We start from the raw sequence: 17,046 nt of genomic DNA, 5'->3' as shown, positions 1-17,046 counted from the left end.
ATAGCAACAAAGATCCTCATATCTAGCCATGTCATTTCTTACAAAGTCAAGAAATGTCACAACAATCATCAAGGACACAAAGTAGAAGGTGCATGAGCCATGTATGCATGTTCTAGGAAAGAGATAAAGCAATGACTCAAAGATATACCTTTACACCACAAATGGACATCCACTATATAGCAATGCCAAATCAATAAAAGGTAACTTCTGTAAAGTGTTTACAGCCTGTACAAAAGTTGGCTTCATCTAGAACCATGCATGCAGCATGCACCTCCCTTGTACATACCCATGAATCTTAGTTGTCATACAGAAGCCCACAAGTAACCCCCTTGCATGCCATTTGATGACCATCCATATTAGAAGAAGAAAGTTGTTGGATACCCCATCTTTAATTTATCAAGCAACCGTCGACAGATAAGCATAAGATATAGTAAACGACAAACTGGCAATAGCCAAAGGATATCAAGCAAGGTGCATGGATAGCATCAAGTGTGTATTCATCTGTGAATGCGTTACGGCATTAGGTTATTTGGATTGTTTTTAGCATTAGAAAAATATGGAATGGATGGTTCAACAATGTGAGGCCCCAATCCGTTTCAAGAAAACAGTGGAAAAGATGCATGTATGGCTAAAAAGAACAGCAAGAAACCTGCAAGAAATTGGTCAAGAAGCACCAACCTTTTTATTTTCTTCAGTTTTTTCCTTATTTTCTCTCGATCATTGAAGTTGGTGCCTAGAAATTTTGACCCCCTTGGTTTCCTATATAAACCATAGTACATGGTGGCCATTCTCATCGTTCACCAGTAGTGCTTTCAGAATTTTAATTTAAGGTACAGAATCTATCTTACTATTCTCACAAGTAGTTTGTGTAGGGGTTTGTTTCCATGGTATCTTATAGTTTGCAATTTGAGAAAGTATGTTAAAAGTTCTCTCTTTATTTATGATACGGATATAGATTGGGTTGTTGGCTCAATCAAATGTTAGTTTAAAATTAGAATATTAAGAGTATTCAATAACTATATGGATGTATCTTATATCTAGGTACATCTATCACGCCTAGAGAAGAAGGAAATGGATTGTCCTATTGACATCCGCACATCGCCAAGGACGCCCATGCCAGCGTCTGAGCAGCAGATGATAGAGGAGTTTTGGAGGACGAAACAAGAAGAGATTGAAGCAATTGAGGACTTCGGTGAGCGTGCAATTCCCATGACCCGTCTCAAGAAGGTCATTTGTGCTGAAAAAGGTAAAATGATGATGACATTTGACACGCCTTCCTTCCTGACAAAGGCGTGTGAGATGTTTGTGCAAGAACTTACGTTCTGTGCTTGGATGTGTGCAAGTTCCCACCATCGTGGTATCATACTAGACTCTGACATTGCTGAGGCAATTGCCTCCATGGAGTCCTATGATTTCCTAAATGATCTTCTACATGCTTATCAGAATGATCAAAACTCTGTTCCTAGGCCCAAGCCTACTAAGAAGCGTCATAAGTCCACAGATCAGCCATCCACCTCCTGCCATCCACATCTCCATCAGTTCCAGGTGCCACAATTCCAGGTTCCACAATTCCAAGTGCCACAGTTCCAAACGCCACAGTTCCATGTGCCACAATTTAGTCCTCAATTTGTTGGATATCCTCCCTATGTTCGTATTCCTCTTTTAGTGCCACCAACAAATTTTCATCGCATGCCATTACCCCTTCCATTTCTACCACAAGAAACGCCACCCTTGATGGCAACCACGGTCAGACCCACACCTATTGTGGGTGGAATAATACCGCCTATCAACCACATGGCAAGGGGTTTGGGGTTCTTTGGAAACAACATCAACACCACCACGAACAATAATACCCCAAGCAATTTTGCTATGAGTAATAACGTTGCTGCTTCATGTGTGATGGCTCCTCCTCTGCAAGCATGTGCAGGAGCTATACCTAATGTCCCAAACACTTACTGTTTCATGAACCTGACCAGTACTTCTGCTACTGCTGCTGTCTATGGTGCTGGTGGTGCTAGTGCTAGTAATCTTGCTGCTCAAGATGGAGGTGTGCCATTCCATTTCCCTTATAACCCTCCAGTGGCTTTGCAATTCCCATCCCTTCCAGAAATGGCTAATAGTAGCACCGGCCCTACCGCCTCTACTGGTAACACCATACATGCTAGCGGTGCGGCAGATGCCGATGCCGATGCCGATGCTGATGCCAATCATGATGTTACTGTCGGTGTTGATGATGGTCCGCAGCAACACCAGGAGAACGAAACTACTGCTGACAATTGTCTAAATGCTGCGGATGGAAGCTTGGATGCAGTAGTTGCTGCCGCTAACAGCCCAGCCGAGAATAACTTGGATATCGATTGGGATGATTTTCATATGCCCGATGACTCTTTGCTATCCCAGTTTTGGGAGGACATTATGATGGACGAAGACCCGGTGCTTCTGCCTAATGCTACCTCTACTGAGAACCTTCCACTTACTGGCGACATACAGGATCTCGAGGGATTCGGCCATGAACCGTATCTCCTTGACAACATCGTCTCCGTCGCAAGCACCAGCAGCAGACGCAGTGAGATGAACTGAAGTCATTGAGATGTAATCATAAGGAGAAGGCAGCAACTGGTTAAGTGTTTTCCCTTTGTATGTGTGTCTGCTATAGTTTTTAGTACCATGCTTGTACACATCTGTGTATGAACAAGCTAGCTGATATATGTTTGTGTTCTTGTTTTAATAAACATATGCAGATGCGCTTTAGCTAATTCGAGCAATCATTTTAGCATATCTGTTTTCTTAATGAGTACAAATGAAAAATTGCCTTCTACCTCTAATTTTGAAGCCAAGAAAGAGCAATTATCGGATGAAATATTTTTAAGGTGATGTTCAGTGTAGTTTTACCGGGATCTGCAAACTCTTTTTTATATTTTTGTAGCGGATGGATGTTTGGGCCAAGCGCTAGGCCTTTTGGGCCTCGTTTGTGATTGTTCATCGCCGACAGCGCGGGAGGCCCAGGCGACGAGAACCCTAGCCGGAGACTCCATAAATAACGAAGCAACCTGGCCTCTCCGCAGCCGAATTGGCCTAGCCGCCGCTGGAACATGGAAGACCTCCTTCGTTGTTCGTTGATTCATCTGCGCGCCGAATTGACCCAGGGTCTCGCTTTTCGATCTGGTTCTTTTGCTCTTCCGTTTCTTGGTTTTGTTTTTGTCTTGTTTTCGGTCCTGTTTGCTGATCGGTCGGTCGATCTCCGATGATGATGTAAAATGATTAACTTTCGTTCTTCTGAAATTCGCGGTGTGGAAGAACAAATTTGGAGACCTGAGCTGAGGAAATCTCCGTCGATCTGCCTTAATTTTGTTTCTATTTTTTTTCCCACTGGGTTAATCTGGAAGAACATGGACGATCCCTGTGAAGACCTGTGATGTTAAAGTAGTGGCCTGATTTACATCGTTGATGAATCTTGTTATTATCACGCTGAGGGATCTGAATTATCTTCGCATATCTGCCTTTCCTTCAGCCTTGTTGGACCCGATGACTGCGCATGATTTAAGTTTCAGCCTTGTCTGAAAAACTATCAATCTGTTGATACCCTTCATATCCATGTTCTGAGGGTGCTCATCGGTTTTTTCCCTTATCTCTTCCTCCTATCTGTGCTGAAATTTTAAAAGAATCTTTTGGAATTTTATGATCGATTCTAGTCTCTGGTGATGATTAAAAATGAAAACTTTCGTTCTTCTGATGCGCTTTTTCATGGCGCGGTGGGGAAGCAATCTGGAGACCTGAACTGAAGAGACCTTAACCAGTTGTTGAATCTTGGATCGGACACGTATCAAGGGAAAAATGATTTTTGTTTTTTTGGTGTTGCTTCACGACTGGAAGAATGGCCTGATTTTTTTTGTTTGGTCATTCTGTAGAGAGAAGCATAGATTGAACAAGCAGCCAGAATTAAACAGCATGATGCCTTGTTTCGCTGCATCCATGTTACCTGTCTCCTGGCACATTTCAATGAAATGTATTACCAAGAAATTGGTTCTGGTTATTTTATTATCGTTTCCTTTTTCCTTTTTATCAGAATCTACCAGCTTGTGGACAAGAATGTGGTTTTGGACTGGATTCAATGGAAATGACGACCAGAAGGAAGCATAATAAAATTGCAAATCTAAGGGAACGAACAATCCCTTCACATGGCCTGATTATTGTAATAGACAGCATTGGCTAGGGACGATAATTTATAGGAGCTTGATGCTCATGATTTTAATTATTAACCATTCCAATCTTGCTAAAATGCTATCGATGAAAGGAGCCTTTATATAAAATGTAAATGACGAATTATCTGAAGTCTTGAGAACTGAGACATGGTCATGAATGCGAACCAACGGCAGTGCAACTAGCAAGATGACGACAAAGGCAATGCAACCTCGAGCCTCACGAGTGAAATAGTTCAGAGTCACCGGTGATGGTTCAAGCTAAGAATAGGAACATAAATTGTCCGTAAATAGCACAAATTACAGAATAAATCAAGCTTGAAAATTTTTGCAGAATCCTGGAGAACCCAGCTTCACTTATCAGTCAATGTACAATTGTACACTACGATTATGGTACAATAAAATTGCAAGAAACTGGTTCCAGTGAAACACGTCCGCACAAAAAAAAAAAAAAACGGACACTACAACTCTTCTAGGTGAAAATGGTAAGTGCACAGGATGAATCATGCCAGTATACAGTAGGAGGTGCTAAGTGCCAGAGGAAGGACGCACACCAGGTGCGGCCCTGCCGGATTGCAGCTGATGTTCGCCTCGCCCACCTCGGGCAGGCCCAGCTGCGGCGGGTGGACGTACCCGGACACCAGCGGGACGCATGTCACGGTGATCTCCATCCTTGAACCTGTGTGACCAAGTGTAGTGTGCGACGTGAGGATTGGCATTGTGCCACAGAAGAACGGACATGGATTGGACACAAGGTATCAAGGTTCTCACCTTGCCCATTTGACAACGATATGTGGCCGCATTTCCTCCCGGCAACCATCCAGTTCTGCGGGTTAGCATCGACCTGATAAAGTATTTCGTCCTGCCATGGCAAATTCAAGTTTAGATGCAAAGAGAACCTTTCACCTATGTTACCTGGACATCCGTGTCCAAAATTTTTTGCCAGAGTCAGATACTCACGTATCAGTGTCGGATTCCGACACCCATGTCAGATTCCAAGTGGTATATGGTGTGTTCCAAAAACTTTTGCCGAATCAGACGTCCCGACACAAGTCAGACTCTAACACCCGCACCCGTGTACATGTAACACAGCCTTTCACGGCCTTTATCCTTAGAGCTTACACTGACAAGACAATGGAAACTGCAGGAGCACTGGTGTCTTATATAAAGAGATGAAAAGTTGAGCAAAAATGTTCTGCAGACTTACACCAGATATAGATGTGTCCTCCGGTTTTTTCAGCCTCTCAACCCTCCATCTCATATTAACTAATTGCTCAACCCTCAGGCAATCTGTGGAAAATGGAAGGAATCCAACTGCTAGACATGGATCGAGGACAGGTCGCTTCAGTTTGAGTGCAATCTTGAACAGAAGCTCTTCACAATCGTTGGATTTGACAGGAACTGGAGAATGTGCTCCAGTTGTTCTGTCACCAGATATTCCGTACTTAATATTCAGCATGCTGTCTGCATTTTCTACCTCATCCAGATCTGAAAACAATGAAATCCAAAAGTCAGTAGACAGTAATTTTTTTCTCCGAAGGGACTTGTAGTAAAAAAAGCAGAAGCGAGCAATCGTCCACTGGAAGGGACAGCTAACAATAAAAAGTAAACTTTATAAGAGACTTACCTTTTGTGCCACTTAACCGTATTATGAATAAAATTCCTGCTCTGGAAGAAGGAGCGATAACCAGAGGGAACAAACTTGAAGCTGGTCGCCCGTCCCCCTTTCCTAAGTGCTCAAATCCAGATTGAAGATCTAACCGTACATCCTTTACATGCAGAGCGGCCTTCACTTCAGAACACAATATCACCTGAAATAGGCAGAAAAAAAATACTAATTCAGATTCAATAATCTCAGAAAAATATTGGAAATCAACACTTGAACATGCAGGAATATACAATCTCTTCTCTATCTCTATCTCTATCTCTACCTCTATCTCTATCTCTACTAATATAAAGCATGAGTTTCTTCCTGCATCACCCTCAAACTGCAAAACACCCCTGAAGTTCCTCGAATTTACCCGCCTTTGCCATTGAGCATCATCCTCCATCCTTGACTAGAACCCCCCCCCCATTCACCAGTTGCCTAGCTTATCCCCAGCCGCACCACCCCACTACTGCTCCGTCGCACCATGCCATCCTCCACCCGCATAGCTCCGCCACCGCCCTCCATCCTCATGATGCTGCCTCCACTGGCATCTTCCCACCGAAGGATGGCTAATGCGGAGTCATCTGGCAAGTTGGACTTAGCCACCTCGAGCTCCAGCAGGGGCGGGGGTTTCTTCTGATTCTACCTGCTTAGCGGGAGCACTGAGGAGGGGTCCTTGTTCGTCGTGATGTGGCCTTACGTATTCACTCTCTCCACTGAACTTACGTATTGTTTTCAACATCACATTTTTTGCATCATGTGAGAAACAAACTAAATATTGAGGATGAGATTTAAAACCCGTTACAACACACAACACACAACACACGGACACCTTACTAGTATTTATAATTGCCAGAATTTTTTATGCTAATACCCAACAAAATATGAGAACATATTATGGCTGCCTTTTGTGATGAGGTCAGCAACAGACAATAGAATTCACATGTCCATGAAACCAACTTATGAGGCTACTACAGTAAGACGTCATTGTTATATCATGATTCAGAAAATTTTCAAAATGCATAATATTTTGGTATGGACATCTCTTTTTGGCACCTGAAGAATGGTGAGCATTGATCAAGTTGTAGTGCGAGGAAAGCAAAAAAGAAAAGGCACAAGACCTTGGTGAAATTTTGTGGCTATTGCTCTCATGAATGTGAAGATATACTTGGAAAAAGAATGGTTTCAGTTCACAATGATGTCTATTCAAGTGCATGCTAAGATGAAGTTTACATATGCTTTTGAAGGGCTGATCATAGTTGCCACAGTGCCAGACCAGTAGTGGAGACCCATGGGCAATAGGGAGTAACTATATGTTTCGTGCAAACTTGTGCTGTACACAGAACTACAACCACGCCAAGCCCATGCAAGCATGCAAAATCGCACATGCACGCAATCACTCACATGCACATGTGCCAGACAGGAGAAAACTGTACCTGTAGTAGTAGAGTTCCATCATTGCACTTGTCTACAACGCGTGTGCTTACATGGAATGGGTTAGTGAAATGTACTGCAATGGTCCTGAAATAACAAGGATTTGCCATGTCTAAAAAGCAATGTATGAGAAAAGAAGAGCTACCTTTCAAATACTTGATTATGGAAAACTCCAAATTCAAGTTTCAGAGCAATCATTCTCATTCCGTCTACTATGCTCTGTTTCTGAGGAGACGCTGAAAAAATGGAGACAGAAAGAAAGGTCAACCAACTGGCTGAAACATAACCACCAGAATTTATTACTTGTTACGTACAAACCTGGGGATTCTCCCTTGGCAATCGTGTCATCAATAGCACGAACAGGAAACCAAACTAGAGTAGTCACATCACTAGCCCAATCTGGAAGTTCTATCTTCCCATTTTCAATAGGGATCTTTTCAACCCTTTCACCATCAATGGAGCTATCAGCAGAACCAGCATGCTCCATATCACTTCTGTAACTTTCTATCTCAATCATCTGAGACTCCTCAATTTTCAGTTCAGCACCGGCATCTATATGCAATATGCCACCTTTTAAAGAATAGTCTCTTGGCTTGACGATTAATCCAATCCACTGGAGCTCATTCATAAGCAATGCAGAGGACACAACAGGGGTAATATCAACTAAAGCCCTTGGTTTTCTAACCTACAATGGAGAGTGCAATTAATGAGAATGAGGTTGTCTTACAACCAATATAACATACGATGCTTCACTAATTACAAGAAAATTTTGTTCTGTTGTTCAGTGACGCTCTTTTATTTTGAAAATATAGCTATTATCTCTTATTGGCAATTTGATGACATGGTTCACGGGGACTAAGATTTTATAAAATACTTCAGTTCATTTTTTATGAAATTACCTTCAAAACAGGTCTAGTTGGCTTCTCAAAGCTCATGAATTCATCGGTATCCACTGGACCATCCTGGGAAAATCTATGCGATCTGAATGACAGCTTGCCAATCTGTCCCGTAAGAGCACCCAACACATAGGAACCAGGCTTCTGAGGAGGAATGTCAAAAGTGATAACATTTCTACCTGGTACAAGAATATGAGAACCCGAACTCTTTATTGCCTGCATGGCATGGCGACATCAACCTGTTAGGTGACTGAAGAATATAATATGGATTATGAGGGTCATTTTTCTACAGTATGTACATATATCATTAGTTTTGATTTCTGAAAGCCGTATAAAACTGAATTTTACTTGGAAACATAGTAGTGCATCTGAACCAAGAACAAATCATATACCCCGGGGGAGAAAAGGTAGCAATCAGTAATATGGTAACTGTACCTTGATACCTTCATCTGCACTAGAAGAAGCTGATAATCTTAAACTGAGAGATTCCAGCGTGATGTCATCTGGGAAGCCACTCCAAACTGCTACAGATAGTGTACCGGGATCCCTGTCACATAATTCTAGTGGTGGACTGGCATTTCCAGCAAATGTAATTAGTGATGAGACATCAAGGGGCACAGTATGCTTCATTTCACTGTGAGCAAGTCGAACAACTTCTGACTGGAAAGCTTGCCGCTCTTTAGATGAAAACAAACCACTGTCCAGAGAAAGTAACTTTACACAGGAAGCCAAATGACCAGCTTCATCATTGAGAATCTTCTGGCATTCTGCAAGATCAGGAAGAACATCTGCCAACAGCTCTTCCCAGCCTTCTGCAGAATACATAGCACATACTTTCTCATAGGATTTCACAGCCAAATCATAGTTTCCATGCTTGAAGAATAGAGCTGCAATCTCTCCATCAAGCACAACTCCATGTCTTTTCCACCAAGAGCGGTGATAATTATCAGCTGCACCGTTAGTAAGCTCCATATATCTTTTCTGTAACACAAAAAACAATTACTGTTGCAGCTCATCTTTTTTATAAATTGTTGGCAGGAATTCCAATATTACAGTAGTATTCAATAATCATTGTCTCTAAATCAATTAGTTCAAGCAGGGGAAAACATAGAAGCATTACAAGGAACTTTTACGATTTATAACAGGAACATACAACATAATGTCAGAATCTGTCATGATGAGCATGAACACACTACCTCAAATTCTTCTAGTGATGAAAGTGATGTCATAAATTCAGGATCTGATATCATCTGTTTCAGTGCATGCTCAGCTGCAACATGAATTTCTGATAACCTCATGGGGCGATCAAGAGGAGTCTCAGACATTGGTGGACCTGACAATGTTCTTGTCATGAAGTTAGAAGCAGATCTGTTGGGAGGAAGTTTTGAATTTGCATCTAAAACTGAACTGCCCAGACAAAAATATACACAAGTATATAAGTAAATAAAAATGACAATCCAAAATCTTTGCTGAATTTTTACTGAAAAGATAAATACATCACAAAAGGGGGGAATAATAGCCCTTACCCATCAGCTGCTGAATCCTATAACTCAGATATATTTCCAACAGAAAGAAAAGCTCTGCGCCTATTAGCCTCACGTAGAAGTAGAGAAGGTTCTAGTGGCAGAGGTTTCCTGTGAATGTTGAAGAGCTTTTCTCTTGGTTCTGCTTGAAGAATCATCTGCACACGGAAAAGGATCCAGAACTTTAAGCTACAGTTTGCAATAAGTGTGTTATAAGTATCTACACAGGGGATAGCAAATATAAGGGTTTTTTAGGGGGGGAAATGAAATTGACTAGCAAATTTGGGTCAGTATAAAGCTTCACGTTATCAAAATCCAGAATTTGGCATCTCTATAAAATTACAAAATCCACTCCACCCTGTATTTCAGCAATAGCTTTATGGTTTACTGTTGAAAGATCATCACTAATTTACTGGTCTGGCTATGTTATCAGACCTTTTCCTGTTTTCCTCTTTTATGCTACACAACTAAGTGACTAACAAATGTATAATTTGTCATTTGTCATTTGTGAATCATGATGTACCTGAAAGTTTCGATGTGTGTGGAAATATGTATGTTCACTGACAAAAATAAGAGGCCCAGGCCCTACATGCTAAAAAGCTGGAATGATGCCGATGACTGGAATAGCATAGTCAGTTTCCATATGTCATGCGTCATTCAGTGCTACTTTATATAGAAATGTTTTGACTTTTGAGCGTACCAATTTACAGAGAGAAAAAAAAGGTTCAATGACCTATTTTCAACATGTTGATCTCGTCAATTGGGAAGGACATGGACCAATTATACAGGGCATGTGACTTTTGAAATTAAAGAACCATCCACAGGAAATATAATTAGAAGCCACCAAGAAAAGCTGGAAAATGCTTACCTTCTCCTTTGCCATTATTTCTGCCGATGAATCAGGAGGAATTGAAGGCCATGTAGCTGGCTTTGGCCATGGTAGCATGCTTAAAGATGCACTGCAAACACATTACAAATATCAGTTTTAAATTTTTAATGCAAAACTGTATGGAATAACTGAAATACTGCAGCTGCAAGCTTCATTAAGACTTAAAAAAGAGAGGAATGCAATCTATTAATTTAACCAGCCAATGGAAAGGTGAAGTCAATAAATAAAATAGCGGTATTGATCTTATACCTGTTGACTGGACTCTTTTCTATCTCAATCCCATAACCAATCAAATAAGCAAGCCTCATAAGCTGTGATATCCATGAAGAGTGACATAAACAAACAGTTTTGTATGCTGTAAGAAAATTAGGAGTGTGATATCCATGAAGAGTGACATAAACAAACAGTTTTGTATGCTGTAAGAAAATTAGGAGAATGTAATCCAAAAGGTAAGAAAAAAGGACTTGATGCCACACTTGAATTCTGTCATACAAAGAAGCTAATAAACTATAAAAAATACAATGGAAAGGCATTCTCCAGTTTCTATTTTCAATTTAAAAGGCTCCATGGTTTATTAGGAACAGGGTAGTCAATTACTAAATAACTCAGGACTGTATACGATTATAAGGACAGTAGTGCAAGGGAATTTCCAAACGGATATCAATCTAAAATAAACCACAGCATGATTACCAAGAAAAAGAAAAGTAAATGAATCATTGTGATTGTACACAAATGATGCAAGTTGTAGCTGCTGGTGTGAAGACACTGGTGCTAGGCAAATACTAAAATGATTAGAGTTTAAATTTTAAAACTCACACAGCGAGGTATGTAGTATGTACCAAGTGTGAAATGCAATATTTGAGAATTTGCACGAAATTCCTGGATAAAACAAATTTTATTTTGTTCGATTTACTATTTATTTAATTGGAAATTAAATATTCATATTGAAGTAGAGCCCTTGGTCATTGACCCAGGAAACTTTACATTTGATTTGCAATTACACTTCATCTACCAATCCTGATGCCAAAGCATAAGCCGTATTAAGTACAGGAGTCTTGACAACATTCCTTAAAGCCCAAAAATAAGCTACCACGCAATACTTAAAATTTCATAGTTCCTCAATTACAGACATGAAAACAATAAACTCAGAACACAAACAAAATAACAATATACCAGGCAAATCGATATTGGAATAACAGAAGCGTGGCAACTTGCCTTAACACGGCAGAGTGAATAAAGATCACCCTGAAGGCGATAAAACTCTTTCTCTGAATCAATAGCAACAGCTCCACCATCATAATGTGAAGTTGTAGACTTTATTAAACCCAAACATGCAGTTATCACCCATACTTCATGGAAACAAAATAGTAGAGCATTCTGAAGGGGAAAGGGAAAGCATAATCAGGATTAAATAAACAAGAACTTCACAATGACAATAGTCTTCCCGGCACATAAACAATTTATAGAGGAAGAAAATAGTAAAACTATAGTTACATACTTCATGAAAGGCTAGTGTCTTGGAAAAGCCAACAACAAAAGCATATCCTCTGGCAGCAACCTCAATTGGGCGGAACAATTTAAACAATAACTGCAAAAAAGGTGAAATTGAAAAGGTGATGTATAATTTTCAGTTGGCCTAATAATCATTAATAAAAAGTAAAGCAAAATAACTCTAACATAAAATTGGTACTTCTATATTGCATGGTACATTTGAGCATAATGACACTCTCTTTGATACGGATTGTTTTGACATGAAAAAAATTGACAAGCTTGTAATAGGTCATTTGGTTAAGCCAAAAAAAGATCTGTTCTTTGACATTCATTCCCTAACTGTAAAGATTGCCCACTTGTGACAAAAAAGAAAAAGAAGCACAATAGGTTGAGATGCTTCCAATCTTACATAAAATAGTAGTAAGTAGTAATGTAACAATGCAGAAATCATTTCATAGTAGCAACAAAACAGGAAGAATGCTCATGCTTGACAACAACAATAAAAAAACAGATCTAAGACATACTGACGAAATAGAATTTTATTTTCCAAAATTTTGCCACCATATCTAGCTTGCAAGGCACAGCAACTGAAGAATCCATTATGTACAAACCTTAGACTGGCAAGCAAATATGTACTGTCTGAACTCAAAATCTCTGAATACATCATCCTGAACAATTTGGGTCAGTGCTTTGAATCCTGGATTTAGCAGCACAGCCTGGTCATCACCAGTATCTAATCCTCCAAATTCTCGATGTTTCCCTGGAGAGTTCACTGCATTCATGGGAATAAAATTATATTTATACTAAATAAGCAAAAAAAAGTTGTGAATAAATGTAAGTGATAATGTACTCGAAATTTCTAAAATATCATTCCGTACATATACCAATTTTGGCAGCAACAGGATAAGCTCTATGTCAGAATAAAAAAGAAATTCTTAAACAGAAGACAAGAAAGGGATGTAGTCATCGATGATGCCATGATAGTTTTGAAGCGAGAGAAGTAACATATTATTAATAAACAAGCAGTGACCTGTCTCCAGAATGAACAAGAAAACTTTCACAAGAGATTCACAGGTTTATGAGTTGTGAGCAATACCAAAAATTTGTGAGCATATTGGGTGTCAATGTCATCTAACTGATCAGTGATCAGGAGCTCTGTTTAATATCTCTATTGTTAACATAAAACCTTATCCAGGTCAAATTTGTCTGCATCTCCATAGAATTCTATCTATGGGGATTATAAATGAGGAATCTATGCTGCAGGTAAGAATGCATGGCCATGCTAACTACAACAATGCAAATAGATGAAATTAATGTAAGCTCATGAAGAAAACTTCATCGCTCTTAAAATAACCTTATACTCAAACCCTGGTAGATTAGAACTGCCAAATCTTTTGTGATGCAAATCTAACTAGCTGTGAAGCTCAAAACTGAATGCAAGGTAATTGTCAGCTAAAGTTAGAGATAAACCTGATTCTGAGTAGCATAGTTCAAGTTCGTCATATTCACGGAGTGAATCTTCATGAAGATTACTCATCTCAAACATGAATGCCAAGCTTACCTGAACATTCGAAGGATTCGAGTGTAAACAAAGTCACATTGAACAACAGCACAAAGGTAGAAAAAAATCCAGTGGCACTGAAAAATGAAATAACAATTGGCAAGCATCACCATGGTTGCATTGTTGTACCTTCAGAATGAAGAAGTTACAGAAGTTCCATATTGGAGTGAACCGTTGCTCACTTAACCTCCGTATTTCCTCTTCATAAAACTGAGCCCGCCTATCTAATGTGTTTCTGATGCAGTCCACCATTTTAGAGTCAAAATTATCCCAGAATTCTGCATCGGGTCCATGTAGATCAAATTTGCAGCATCTATATCACAAATGAGTATTTTTTTTTACACTGTCAATAACTCGACATTGTTTGCAGTAAAGTTTTACCCAAGAGTGCCTAGAGAATTCAAAAGTGGAAACTGCTCATAAAAAATAGCGTAACTGCAAATTAACAGCAAACGAACAGTTGAGTCGGAACAAATGGAAAAAGTAATTTGAGCCATAGTACAAATGCTACCAACACTATCATGGAGAAGTGGTAACAAATACCTTTCTCTCTTTTTGGTGTTGAAATCAGCCTCGAGCCTAGCGTATACTTTCTTTGCCATCTTATTTGCATGATCATTGCTAGGATGGGCTTTCGACACAAACACAATGAACCATTCCCGCTCATCATTTTGCACAATTAATTTGAGGCAAGGCTTAAGAATGGTCTTAAATTCATCAAGGTCCTGCACATTTTTTATAAATAAAGTAATGGAAAAAGTCATCCACATGGTCCATTTGATAAGTAATGTTGCTTAAAAGAATAATCAAAACGAGCAGCATGCAATAGGATTGGATAAAATGTGGGAGGGAAGTACCTCACAAGTAACAAGAACAACAGTCGCATATGGCTCCCGGAACCAGAACAAGTATTGTTCTTACGGAAAGCGACTCCGAAGCCTTGAATCAGTAGTTTGTATAAACTCAGCTGGCAGGTTTTCAACAAAAACAGGGTTCCTCGCCTTGTTGTTGAGGCAGGCCTTCTTCACTGGTAGACGTTGCTCAAAACTTTCCTTGACATTGAGCCACAAATCGCTCACATCCTCAACTGTTGCAAAAGGTAGTCTGACATATGAGAAGGAATTTGTACGAATGTACAAACTTGATAACGCTTTTCATCAGATGCACAGCAAAGAATTGAAAGTGATTGCTCAGTTCAATTCTGATCCTCCAAATGGTTACACTACAAGGGTATTTGCCCTTCCATCGCTATACAGATGTAGCGAGGGTTGCTTGTGCGTGCTCCTACCTACCATAGGACTTATATCCCTAAATGAGTATACATGAGAAGGAGCAGGAACAACAGTGTTGCATGCATGAATTTACATGAGTCGATGCAAATTAAAGATTGTGGGAGGAAAATGGAGATTTGAGATCTCTCCGCATTGCTCTTAAGCTGCTTAAGCACTCTAAATCTCACTACGTCAGATAGCCACAGCAGGGAGGTAAACACAACCCCGATTCTTACTACGTCAGATAGCCACAGCAGGTAAAAAGCCTCCATTATGCTCGCATTGCCGCTCGATCGGGCCCTTGGAGATCGCGCAGCCCCGATATCACGCTGACCGAGCTGCCCAGATCGCGCTCGCGCCACGCCGCGACTCGTGAGGTCGCGGCTGGGCGCGAAAGAGCAGTTCAGATCCCAGAGGTTGGGTCTACGGTTCAGAGGGGAAGCGGTACCGTACCGGCGATGACGATGCGGTCGCAGGAGGACTTGATGGTCTGGAACTGCGCGAGGTAGTTCGCCATGGCGACCGGCAGCGGGGCCGGAGGAGATGGACGCCGCGACGGTACTACTGCTCCATGCGGTTTCCCCGCCGCCGGGGAGGTCGCCGGAGATGAGGGCAAGGCGCGGAGTTCGGAGGGAGACGGAGGAGCGCGGAGTTTGGTTGCCGGTTTTAGTGGAGCTGCAGCTTATATGTCGGGTCTTGTCCGGTTGAGCGGATACAATAATTAAAAAACATTTAGTTATTTATATCTAATTGAGTAGGAATAGGTTAAGTGGATATAATAACGTTTTTAAAAAAAATATTTAGCTACCTATACGATCGAATATAATGATTCTATACCTATAGATGCTATGACTATGTGAAATATATTTGATTGTTTATATAAGAATGTAAATGATCTGCACCTAACAAGTTAGACTCATAGGAAAGCTCAATTTGAATATAACCACCAGATCAGCTTCTAACCATATAATTATATATATAAATAAAGAAAAAGTAATACATATAAACAATCAAAAACCTTATCATGGAAATATGTGTCCAGACTGAACCAGAATGCCCCCTGAGCAGGTCGGGTGCAGAAATGGCTACGGACTTACAGGCTGGGGGACTGACAAGGTGGGCCCACTACGCACTGCCTCCGTTTATGTAATCTGACAATGAGCTTGCCACACAATGAACTACTAGGAGAAGCACCAAATTTGAGGATCCATCTGATTATACACTACTACTATTATTTGCAAGAGTTGTTTACGTCACCAATAACTAGTATAAATTACAGTGACAACTTTCCTGATGCACCGACTGTAACACGATCTTCAAACTCAGAATGGCTCCACATAGGGGCGAAGCCCAAGGGACACCCTGATGCACCGGCACCATAGTTCAAACTTTTTTAGTTACTTGTACCCATGTTTAACGAAAATTTTTATTTATATATTTTATTTTTCTAATATTTACAAAATTATATGGCCATTTTAACAAATTGCAAGAATAGACTATCGTGATTTCGCCCGATGAACGGATGAGATCGTATGAGATCAGTCAGTCAAAAGTTAAAAAATACGAAAAATACGATAAGACAATGTCTCACTCGTTCAGCAGGCGAGACCTTGCTCTTGCTCGCTGAACGAGCGAGCGAGCGGTCTGGTTGTGCTCGTACAAAGCATGTAAGCATGTATTTATTTTTTCCATTTACTCTCGATTTTATCTGAGAATATCAGGGTGGTCTAAAAATTATAAACGTTTTTATGAGTAAACTAGAGTCCACTAGTAATCTATTATAATTGATTTGATAAAAAAAAAACACCTAAAATTTAATTAAAATTCTCAAAAAAACCTACTTTTATAACTTCTAACAATCTTTATGTCTAAAATAAATTTCCAAAAATTAGGGAAAAAATCACTAATATTCTTCTCATGTGTTGTACTTAAAGATGGCCAAATGGGCCAATCGGGCCGGCCCGGCACGGGCCCATCTCGGCACGGCCCGAAATCGGCACGGCCCGATTGGCCCATTTACTGTTACGGGCCGTGCCGTGCCGGCCCGCGTGCCGAGCCGTCGGCCCACGGCACGGCCCAACTGTCACCGTGCCGTGCCGGGCCGGCCCACGGCACGGTCGGCACGATGGGCCCG

At 40.6% G+C, this 17,046-nt stretch overlaps 2 protein-coding genes, 1 long non-coding RNA gene and 3 other non-coding genes across 6 annotated transcripts; 5 read left to right on the top strand and 1 right to left on the bottom strand.

Moving 5' to 3' along the window:
- The first annotated feature begins 990 nt into the window (after nucleotides 1-990).
- LOC133904587 (uncharacterized) lies at nucleotides 991-2,580 on the top strand. The gene has a single exon (XM_062346068.1). It carries the CDS (start codon nucleotides 1,072-1,074, stop codon nucleotides 2,578-2,580), a length of 1,509 nt encoding a protein of 502 aa, XP_062202052.1. The 5' UTR covers nucleotides 991-1,071.
- Nucleotides 2,581-3,074: 494 nt separating this feature from the next.
- LOC133904878 (uncharacterized) lies at nucleotides 3,075-4,284 on the top strand. The gene is made up of 2 exons (XR_009907516.1): nucleotides 3,075-3,147; nucleotides 4,067-4,284. It is a non-coding gene; the product is annotated as an uncharacterized LOC133904878 (long non-coding RNA).
- LOC133905621 (small nucleolar RNA Z159/U59) lies at nucleotides 3,238-3,327 on the top strand. Its single transcript, XR_009907672.1, has one exon. It is a non-coding gene; the product is annotated as a small nucleolar RNA Z159/U59 (small nucleolar RNA).
- Nucleotides 3,692-3,788, top strand: LOC133905595 (small nucleolar RNA Z159/U59). Its single transcript, XR_009907647.1, has one exon. It is a non-coding gene; the product is annotated as a small nucleolar RNA Z159/U59 (small nucleolar RNA).
- On the top strand, nucleotides 3,855-3,997 carry LOC133905619 (small nucleolar RNA snoR137). The gene has a single exon (XR_009907670.1). It is a non-coding gene; the product is annotated as a small nucleolar RNA snoR137 (small nucleolar RNA).
- Nucleotides 4,285-4,400: 116 nt separating the features above from the next.
- On the bottom strand, nucleotides 4,401-15,567 carry LOC133904877 (trafficking protein particle complex II-specific subunit 130 homolog). Its single transcript, XM_062346505.1, is given in 21 exon segments — nucleotides 4,401-4,878; nucleotides 4,971-5,061; nucleotides 5,407-5,687; nucleotides 5,827-6,010; nucleotides 7,284-7,368; nucleotides 7,427-7,517; nucleotides 7,600-7,966; nucleotides 8,181-8,393; nucleotides 8,613-9,158; nucleotides 9,374-9,584; nucleotides 9,704-9,858; nucleotides 10,569-10,659; nucleotides 10,839-10,900; nucleotides 11,805-11,966; nucleotides 12,088-12,177; nucleotides 12,692-12,852; nucleotides 13,551-13,641; nucleotides 13,771-13,954; nucleotides 14,185-14,366; nucleotides 14,499-14,728; nucleotides 15,366-15,567. Coding segments are annotated over 21 exon segments (3,717 nt in total). The 5' UTR covers nucleotides 15,430-15,567; the 3' UTR covers nucleotides 4,401-4,702.
- Nucleotides 15,568-17,046: the final 1,479 nt, after the last annotated feature.

The sequence above is a fragment of the Phragmites australis genome, chromosome 22 (assembly GCF_958298935.1).
Source record: "Phragmites australis chromosome 22, lpPhrAust1.1, whole genome shotgun sequence".
Lineage (NCBI taxonomy): Eukaryota > Viridiplantae > Streptophyta > Magnoliopsida > Poales > Poaceae > Phragmites > Phragmites australis.
Note: the sequence above shows the minus strand (reverse complement) of the source record. Positions and strands in the feature narration are given on the sequence as shown.